This window comes from Lemur catta, chromosome 1 (genome assembly GCF_020740605.2).
Source record: "Lemur catta isolate mLemCat1 chromosome 1, mLemCat1.pri, whole genome shotgun sequence".
Classification (NCBI taxonomy): domain Eukaryota; kingdom Metazoa; phylum Chordata; class Mammalia; order Primates; family Lemuridae; genus Lemur; species Lemur catta.
In genome coordinates, this window is record NC_059128.1 from 563,185 (window position 1) to 573,741 (window position 10,557).

Genomic DNA, 10,557 nt, shown 5'->3' on the forward strand with positions numbered 1-10,557 from the left:
AAAGTAGTTTAACAAGATCAGTATCTCCCCAGGGGTGGTGGAAGAAGGTTAGGGGACAGAAGGGAAGACAGAAGAAGAGATGGAAACATTACTGAGAACAGATTTCCTCACTGTATTCATAACGATTATGGATGTATCAATATTTATCAATTGCACACTTTAAATATCTGAAGTTCTCCCCATGTCAATTATAACTCATTAAATTTATATCACATAAATAATAAAAATACTATTGGTAAGAAGTCTTACAAAGATAATATATTACGTGTCCAAACACCCAGAAAATTCACCAGCACCGACCTTGGCCTCTGCCTATGTTGGGGTAAAGTCCAGGTGTGGAAAACCACACATGTTCTCAGACAGAGTCCTTGAACCCGCACTAGGCGTGTTCACTCTGTGTGGGAGACGGTCCGTGGGTCAGGCGTGTGCAGTGCTGAGGAGCACAGGCTCAGATCCCAGAGCTCACTGTCACCAGACGCGAGCTCCTGCCACATTACACAGGCCCTCGATGCCCTGGGGTGACTCTCACATTTGTAACATGGAACAGAGATGGAAACGTACAGCTCATGATCCATGTCCATGTGCCAATAGGAAGTACGATGGTGGATGGTCAGTATTTATCAAATTACGATCTCATAAGAAGAATTTACAATGTATAATAAACTATTACAATTCTCATACAACTTCAACCAGACACTCACATCTGATATGGACCCTGCCTTCCCTCAGCTGTCCCATCAAGAGCTTGCTATATAGCACGGGACATGCAAATAGGGCCCTCCGTCTGCTGATGAAAACCAGCCCAGCCCTCACCCTGTAGCTCTGGGACAGGAGCCCCAGCCCCGGCATTCCCAGGTGTCCCCATTCGGTGATCAGCACTGAACACAGACACTCACCATGGAGTCTGGGCTGTGCTGGGTTTTCCTTGTTGCTCTGTTACAAGGTAATTCATGAAGAAATAGAGACATTGGGTGTGTGAGGGGATGTGAGTGAGAGAAACAGTGGTGTGTGTGGCAGTTTCTGACCAGGATGTGTCTGTGTTTGCAGGTGTCCAGTGTGAGGTGCAGCTGGTGGAGTCTGGGGGAGGCTTGGTCCAGCCTGGGGGATCCCTGAGACTCTCCTGTGCAGCCTCTGGATTCACCTTCAGCAGCTACTGGATGCATTGGGTCCGCCAGGCTCCAGGGAAGGGGCTGGAGTGGGTGGGAGACATCAATGGTAATGATGGTAGCACATACTACGCAGACGCCGTGAAGGGCCGATTCACCATCTCCAGAGACAACGGCAAGAACACGCTGTCTCTGCAAATGAACAGTCTGAGAGCCGAGGACACGGCCCTGTACTACTGTGCCAGAGACACAGTGAGGGGACATCAGTGTGAGCCCAGACACAAACCTCCTGCGGGGCAGCGCGGGGCCGCCAGGGGGCGCCCAAGACACAGGAGCACAGTCAGCCCAGGGCAGGTGCAGGTGGAGGGTGAGGGCTGGTTTCCTCTTGGGGTCGTGGCTTCCTCTCCATAAAACGGTTTCCTCTGGGGAAATTCTCTGAATTCACGATTCTGTGCTTCCCTCTACAGTCTCTGAGTTGGATATGTTTGTGGTAATGAGAGAAAACATTGTCACCTGCTCAAAAGGCAGAGGTTGGGTTCCAATCACTTTCTCCTGTTCCCAAATTGACATTAATTGTCAACACTTCTGAATAAATTCAAAAATACATAAAATATTTTGTCTTGGACACCACAATGGAGCACAGCACACAGGACTGAACGTTCCTTCTATCCGGCAAGCAACATAAAGTGTCGTCAGGGGCAGAGGGAGTCAGCGTCCTAAGCAAGAGAAGGAAGACCTAACTCCTCGGTCGCATGTCATGAGTGGAAGGTTTTCAGTATCCAAGATCATCAGCTTATCCTGAAGGTCGTGGGTCAACTGGGGCCTTCAAAATACCAGAAGCTTCACAGGATCTATAAAAATGGTCAGTTTGGCATCCTCTACTGCAGTAGCCAGCAAGTGCTCAGAGCTCTGCATTGATGCTGTAGTTGTGAAATATGAACCCAAGAATTGCCTCCCTGTAATTTCACTACTGTATTTTCTTAAAAGTTCTTAATAATATTAGTTCCAATATGGCCCAAGTGCATTGCTCTGATATCTCTTCCTGTACCCACAACGTCCTGGTGAACTTCATGAGAGACTTTTAAAAAGATGCAGTAACAGTCAGCCTGAAGCTGTGGGTGAGAGGAGTGGCTATAACACATGAGTTACTTTCCAGTGGTTTTTTTTTTTTTTTATCCCATCTGAACTGCCTTTATTTTTAACACTCACCACCACCTGGTAAGCAGATGACATTGTTTCTTTTTTTTTATTTCAGCATATTATGGGGGTACAAAGTTTAGGTTACGTATATTACTCTTGTCCCCCTGCCCGCCCCAATCAGAGCTTCAAGAGTGTCCATCCCCTAGACAGTGCGCATCGCACACATTATGTATGTATATACTCATGCCCTCCCCACCCACATCTGCCCGACACCCGATTAATGTTATTCGTAAATGTAGTCTTAGGTGATGATCAGTGAACCCAGTTTGATGGTGAGTATATGTGGTGTCTATTTTACCATTCTTGGGATACTTCACTTAGTAAGATGGGTTCCAGCTCTATCCAGGAAAATACAAGAGCTGCTATAACACCGTTGTTTGTTATAGCTGAGTAGAACTCCATGGTATACATATACCACATTCTATTAATCGACTCATGTATTGATGGGCACTTGGGTTGTTTCCACATCTCTGCAATTGTGAATTGTGCTGCTATAAACATTCGAGTGCAGATGTCTTTGCAGGAGAAAGAATGCTAGTACTCGTGGTAAAATCTAAGTGTTTGGGCTGTCCAGCTACCAAGCCATAGGGTAGTAACTGAGGTGTCCTCGAGGAAGGGTCTGTAATGCCACAGTGCTAATGGTAGAACCATTGGCCAAGGGAGTTCAAGAATCTCAAATATTAAATAAAATGTGCTAATGAATGGCTCGTCCAGGTGTGTTGATGTGAATGATGATAATGTTGCTGTTACTGTTGTTGATGTAAAAAGAAGAAGAGCTGTTTTCTCAGCTGCCTCCTTTTCCCACGTAAAGAGAAGCTTTATCCACAATAGCAAGGAATTGGAAACAATGCCAACGTTAACCAGTAGGTTAATAAACAAGTGTATTTTGCAAATGATGCATTAGGACACTGCATCATTGACAGCAATGGCTGTGTCAGGCACACTGCAGCGTGGCTGCATCCACAGTCTGTGCTGTGAGTAAAATAGGCAAAAAGCTCCTGCTATGTGATTCCACTGTTACAAATTCGAGACAGTGAAAACGGAAGTAACATAAACTATGTTAGCAGGTGCCTGGGTAAAGGGAGGGAGAGGAAAGGAGAAAGAAGGAGGAATTTTAGGAGAGGAAGTGGTAACCTTGAGGGAAATGGATTTCCTCCATATGGCAGCCAGGGTGACGGTGCTGTCAGCATCTTTCACTTGTACACTTGAACTGTGTTGGGCCACTGTGTATGAACTATTCCTCATTAAAGTTGACATGAACAATTAATAGATGATTTCGTAGAGAAGGGGCAAATAGACAATAAGGGAAATTTTAGGTTCAGCTATCTGCATTAATCCTGTGTGCCAGGTTTTCTATATATTTTTAAGAAAAAAAAAAGCAGAGAGGCAAGAAACTGGCTTTATGTTGTTATTATAGAATCGGGACTCTACAATCTACCCTCGGCATGTCCAGGTTTGGTCTGCAGTGGGTTCCAAGGACGGGATCATGGCCCAGACACTGAGATTCCCACATATGTGTTTCTGGACATATCACACAACTTCCATATGTGCCTAAGCTTACTGTTACATCAGTAAAACACATGGAAACTTCACACCTACAGCACATGGTTTCTATGTGTCTATAAGTGAAATAAATGAACATGAGCTATTAATCACAGTACACTCCCCCAGTTTTTCTCTGGGTCTTGCCCTCCCTCAGCTGTCCCACCCATGGCTTGCTATATAGCAGGGGACATGCAAATAGGGCCCTCCCTCTGCTGATGAAAACCAGCCCAGCCCTCACCCTGCAGCTCTGGAACAGGAGCCCCAGCCCCGGCATTCCCAGGTGTCCCCATTCGGTGATCAGCACTGAACACAGACACTCACCATGGAGTCTGGGCTGCGCTGGGTTTTCCTTGTTGCTCTGTTACAAGGTAATTCATGGAGAACTAGAGATATTGGGTGTGGGAGTGGACGTGAGTGAGAGAAACAGGGGTGTGTGTGGCAGTTTGTGACCAGGATGTGTCTGTGTTTGCAGGTGTCCAGTGTGAGGTGCAGCTGGTGGAGTCTGGGGGAGGCTTGGTCCAGCCTGGGGGGTCCCTGAGACTCTCCTGTGCAGCCTCTGGATTCACCTTCAGCAGCTATGGGATGCACTGGGTCCGCCAGGCTCCAGGGAAGGGGCTGGAGTGGGTTGCATATATAAGGAGTGATGGAAGTAACCAATACTATGCCGACGCCGTGAAGGGCCGATTCACCATCTCCAGAGACAACGGCAAGAACACGCTGTCTCTGCAAATGAACAGTCTGAGAGCCGAGGACACGGCCCTGTACTACTGTGCAAGAGACACAGTGAGGGGACATCGGTGTGAGCCCAGACACAAACCTCCTGCGGGGCAGCGCGGGGCCGCCAGGGGGCGCCCAAGACACAGGAGCACAGTCAGCCCAGGGCAGGTGCAGGTGGAGGGTGAGGGCTGGTGTCCTCTCGGGGTCGTGGCTTCCTCTCCATAAAGCGGTTTCCTCTGGGGAACGTCTCTGAATTCACGATTCTGTGTTTCCCTCTGCAGTCTCTGAGTTAGATATGTTTGTGGTACTGAAAGAAAATATTGTCACCTGCACAAAAGGCAGACAGTGGCTTCCAGGGACTTTCTCTTTTCCCCAAATGGACATTAATTATCAACACTTCTCAGTGAGTCCGAAAATTTATAAAAGATTCTTTCCTGGACAGCACGATGCAGCACAGCACACAGAGGGAAACGTCCCTTCCAGCCGGCAAGCAGGATAAAGCGCCTACGGGACGTCAGGGGCAGACGGAGTCAGCGTCCTAAGCAAGAGCAGGAGGACCCCGTGGTGCTCCGTGTCCCAGCACCAGGCTCCCAACATGGATTCTATCTGACAGGATTCGAGGGCAGAGGGACCCACCGACATGTAGTGCAGATGTTGGCTCTGATGGTGTCAGACACCTGCACACACAGGCAGGCACAGACACACACACACACTGAGGGGACACGGGAAGGGTTAGTCTCTCCACTACTGAGGTGTCTGCAGAGCAGGGCAGACCCCTCAACACAGTCCCAAGTGGCTTTGTAGGGCAGGAATGGAGTCGGGCTCAGGTTTCCACAACAGTTCCCTGGTGGGGCAGGGAGGGTCTGGTGGGGTCTGGGCCTGTGACAGCCATCTGGTGAGAAAGCACCTGTGATTCCTCCCTGGCATTCACATGAGTGGGGCAAACAGGGAAGACGAAGGATGGGCCTTCAGATGTCAGTGGACAGACACCAGCTAGGAGAATGTGACTTCTAATTCCACTCAACAACTATTAAATATTTTTAATATTTTTTTGAAAAGCAGTCAAAGGTCATTATGGCTGGAATACAATGAGGTCTGCCAAAAACTAGAAGACATTTCATTAGTATGAACAAATCATAGTACTAAGGAAGATGAGTAGGAAGAGGAGTTAGACAGGGTCTTGGTCCAATGTCATGGGGGGAAGCTTTTCACTGTCCAAGATCATCAGCTTATCCTGAAGGCCCTGGGTCAGCTGTGAGCTTCAGAATACCAGAAGGTTCACAGGTTCTACAGGGATCCTCAGTTTGACATTGTCTACCACAGCAGCCTTCCAAGTGTCTAGAATCCTGAACTGATGCTTTTGTTGTGAAATATGAACCTGAGTGTTTCCTCCCTGGAATGGCACTGCTGTGTTTCCCTTAAAGTCCTTAATAATATTTGTTCCAGTATGGCTCAAGGCCAGTATTTTCCTGATGTTTCTCCAACACACGCTCTGTGCTGGTTGAACAGGATGAGAGACTGCTACAATGATGTAGAAAAAGGACCCTGATCTGTGGTGATAGGAGTGTCTATAAGGCATGAACTGCTTCCAAATTGTTTACTCTCACATACAATAGGGAAAATGCTAGTAGTTGTGGGAAAATCTAAATGTTTGTTCAGTTGCTACCAAGTCATAGGGTAGCAACTGATGTGTCCTTGAGGGACTGGACCACAATGCTGTAAGCAAGTGCTCATGGTAGACTGGCAAAGGACTTTAAGAATTGCTTGAAACTGTGACATTCAAATTTCATAATGTCAATTGGATAAACATTTTCAACATTTTCAAAATATTTCCAATGAGTGGACAGTGTGTTATGTGAGCAGTGGTGATCCCTCACAAGCTTAGATGCCATCACAAACTTGGGTTAGGCTGCTTGTTCTGGGGAATGACAACCTACAACACTTGTTTAACGCCTATGCTGTTTTTTTTGCATGATTCCTGTTTACTTTAGTTGGGTCTCTAGGATTTAGAAGTCTATCTAGAAGTTCCTTAGCTTTTTGTTCATTTTGATAGGTTTTCCAGAACTCTTGAGAAAACCTTTTGTTTGCAAAATATCCCAAGTTCATGTACTACTCTAAAAGCATTCCAATTCAATCCAAGTTTTTTTGCTAATTGACACAAGCCCTACAAAGGGCAATGACTTCTCCCACATGGGCTGATTTTACCTCCAGTTGAGCACAACATGGTAATGGAAAATTTTCTTCCATGATATGAAACTCTGTTTAATCACTTCCAGTTTTATTACTGAAGTGTGATTGATCAACAAATAATATTCTCTCAAGGGTCTCAATGAGCATCTCATCCAAGGAATATACAGAACTTTTCACTGACGCAGACAAAATACCTCTGTGCCCACACTTAGCTTTCAGCCCCGTGTCCTAGCACACGGTGAACCGCACGCCGCTGTTCACCTCAGCTGGGGCTCCTGACTAGGAAATCAGGTACTTTTGGTTTTAATGCCTCTACACCATCATATCTGGCTATTTTAGCAAAAAGTAAAGGCAACATGAAATAACGAAACAATAAGGAAAATCATAAACTAATGAAACAAGAAGCCGGGATGTGAGTGGCTCCATCTTTGCCAATTTCAAAAGCTCATGCTCCCAAGGAGCTTCTTGTCTCAACGGTTCACACTGATATGCAGAAAACGTCCACTTCATCCCCCAGGCCCCTCTTGTGTGGATGGTGAGAGTGTTTTCAGGGTCACACATATAGGACAAGGGTAGAAGAGAGAGGACACCTTTCTGAACTTTCCCCTGAAGGATCAGCAAGGTCACAACAGAGACTCTCTTCTGCCTCCGTGACTAGAACTCTGTCACCCGCCCACATGCACACGGATTCCTGATGGGCATAAATGCTACAATGATGACGCTGACCATTTTATCACATAAAATTACCGGAAACTGACATAAATATTCTCTTTTCCTTTTTCTGTTTTTTTCTTCTTCTTTGTTCTTTTAGAAAGAGGGTCATGTTCTGCCACCTAGGCTACAGAACAGCATCATCATCATAGCTCAGTGCAATCTCAAAGTAATGGGCACAAGTGATCCCACTGCCTCAGCCACCCAAGAATCTGGGACTACAGATGCACCCACAGTGGCCGGGTGAGACATATATATATTACATCATCTCACTGGGCTGCCAGCCAGGCTGGCCTCAAACTCTCAGCCTCAAGTGACCCTCCTACTGTGGCCTCCCAAAGTGATGGGTTTACAGACATGGGTCACAGCACATGATCAGCATATTCAATGACTAACTTTCCTTAACCTAAAGTTAATTACTTTTCCATCATTACCTGAACTTTCACTGAAACATTCCTAGTGTGATTGAGTTTCACTTCCATTTCCAATGTTCAAAACTGGGCCTCCATGAGAGTCTAGTGCATAAAAACACGTCCCCCCCAGACACTCACATCTGCTCTGGGCCTTGCCGTCACTCAGCTGTCCCACCCAGGGCTTGCTATATAGCAGGGGACATGCAAATAGGGCCCTCCCTCTGCTGATGAAAACCAGCCCAGCCCTCACCCTGCAGCTCTGGGACAGGAGCCCCAGCCCCGGCATTCCCAGGTGTCCCCATTCGGTGATCAGCACTGAACACAGACACTCACCATGGAGTCTGGGCTGCACTGGGTTTTCCTTGTTGCTCTGTTACAAGGTAATTCATGGAGAACTAGAGATACTGGGTGTGTGAGTGGATGTGAGTGAGAGAAACAGGGGTGTGTGTGGCAGATTCTGACCAGGATGTGTCTGTGTTTTCAGGTGTCCAGTGTGAGGTGCAGCTGGTGGAGTCTGGGGGAGGCTTGGTCCAGCCTGGAGGGTCCCTGAGACTCTCCTGTGCAGCCTCCGGATTCACCTTCAGTGACTACGATATGGACTGGGTCCGCCAGGCTCCAGGGAAAGGGCTGGAGTGGGTGGCAGGCATTGATAGTGATGGTGGCACATACTACGCAGACGCCGTGAAGGGCCGATTCACCATCTCCAGAGACAACGGCAAGAACACGCTGTCTCTGCAAATGAACAGTCTGAGAGCCGAGGACACGGCCCTGTACTACTGTGCCAGAGACACAGTGAGGGGACATCAGTGTGAGCCCAGACACAAACCTCCTGCGGGGCAGCCCGGGGCCGCCAGGGGGCGCCCAAGACACAGGAGCAGAGTCAGCCCAGAGGACAATAATGGTTCATTTCCTGTCAGAGTTTGTGGCCTCTTCTCTAGAAATTTTATCCTGGGACTTATCTTCTTTCGTGCCTGTGTGCTCGTCCCTGTAGTGTCTGAATTAGAAGCGTCTTGTAGTAAATGAACATATTGTCACCTGCACACAAGGCAGAACGTCACTCAGGTGGGCAGAAGTGACCCTGCGGTTGTCACAGGGGTCAGAGGCCTGAGGGAGCCCAGGTGAACCTGCTGCGCATTTTCCAACCAGACTCAGCACAGACCTCAGTGGGACTCCCTGAGTGGGACAGTCTTTGGCATTCAGATTGGGACATGCAGGGACCTGGGCAGGGTCAGTGTCTCATAAAACCTAACGGTTTCGAATTTTACTCTACTCATTTAAAACTCTACATTCCTGATGCAGATACATTCCATTGTATCTGTTTGTGCAAGTCCGTTTTTTTCCTCCCTAGGTTCCATTTTCACATCTTCGTCTTCTCCTTCTTCTCCAAGAAAATGGAGGGTGTGGTCTCTGTGTCTAAATCCCAGGACTCAGGCCCTTGACCTGGAGCTCAGGTGTGGCCCAGGCTGTGGCTCCTGTGGGACTGGGGAAAGATTGATGGGACTGTGTCACCCACCACTGCTGGGACCCCCCTGCTGTCACCTGGGCCTGGACTCACGTTGGAAATGCAAGTGGCCATTAGTAGCTGAGAGCATGAGAGTGATCGGTCAACGTGGGATGTGTCCACTGAGACTCTCACAGAGTCACCTTCAACACCTGTGGCATCGGGGAGACCTGTAGGTGGAACCTGAATGTGCTGAGAGCTCTGCGGTGGCATCCAGGTCCTTGTGAGTGGTGTCCTTGTGGCCCCAGCATGATGACACAGCACCCTGCAGTCAAGTCCCTCCTGTGTGAAGTGCCTGCCCCAGATGGTCCTTTGTCCAGGAGCCTCCTCATCCTCCCCCCTCTGCTCCTCCTGACTGCCCTCTCCTGTGTCCCCCTCCTTCCTGTGGAGAGCAAACTCGTCCCCTGGTTTTACTCTCACACCCACCGTCATCAAGAGGGAACCAGGGTCATGTAGTGAACAAGGATTTGTCTCTAGACAACAAGGGATTTGGAAAAGATTTCTTCCAAAATGTAGTTTGTCATGAGAGACTCTCATGGAAAATGAGGTGCACCATCCACCTTATGAAGAAATTTCCATTCTTGAGTTATTTCCATGTCTACCTGTACACACAGATATGTCCTCCTCATAAGTAGGAAACAGTTAACTGTGTGAGAGGCTTTGCCACCTTGTACAGTCCCTGCCTATGAAATGGCCACAGGGTCAGACAGGAAGGTGGTGACACCACACTGCACATCAGGGAGTGTGGAGGAAGGGACAGGACCAGCAGGACACATGTGGCCACTGCTCCTTTAGAGTTATTCTGTTGAGTTTAGCTATTTATATAGTATTTTTAATTCTAAATTCCTACAGCATTAAAACACACTTGATTTATGTAAAGCCCAAGAGAGCTGCAAGCTCAGGTGTTGGTGAGCACATATCATGGTGCAGGTCGCTGTGGGTGGCCCTGAGGTGGCCACAGGTGAAGGGTCACAAAGCGTGTGGGTGAGAAACACAGACTTTATGGCAAAGAAGGCAGGTGTCCTCCTGGGGAGAACAGGACACGGGGACTCTGTGGGCTGAGTCTGCAAGGGCTCGAGCAGGGGCCCCAGGGTCTGTCCTAGAGAAGTGGCATCAGATGACAGGACTTGATGTTGAGCGATTCTGGAATAAAGTGAGGAGCAGGGAAATCAGC

The 10,557-nt window shown here is 48.0% G+C and overlaps 3 gene segments (V, D, J or C); all 3 read left to right on the forward strand.

The window, feature by feature from the left end:
* Window positions 1–1,010: 1,010 nt before the first annotated feature.
* Window positions 1,011–2,565, forward strand: LOC123643407 (the record flags this gene model as incomplete). The annotated part of the segment is given in 2 exon segments: window positions 1,011–1,362; window positions 2,546–2,565. Coding segments are annotated over 2 exon segments (372 nt in total), but the record flags the coding sequence as incomplete, so codon positions are not given.
* Window positions 2,566–3,231: 666 nt separating this feature from the next.
* LOC123643414 lies at window positions 3,232–7,041 on the forward strand. The segment is given in 4 exon segments: window positions 3,232–3,280; window positions 4,279–4,638; window positions 4,850–4,872; window positions 6,991–7,041. Coding segments are annotated over 4 exon segments (483 nt in total).
* A 1,315-nt stretch (window positions 7,042–8,356) lies between these two features.
* Window positions 8,357–9,839, forward strand: LOC123643421 (the record flags this gene model as incomplete). The annotated part of the segment is given in 2 exon segments: window positions 8,357–8,678; window positions 9,601–9,839. Coding segments are annotated over 2 exon segments (561 nt in total), but the record flags the coding sequence as incomplete, so codon positions are not given.
* Window positions 9,840–10,557: the final 718 nt, after the last annotated feature.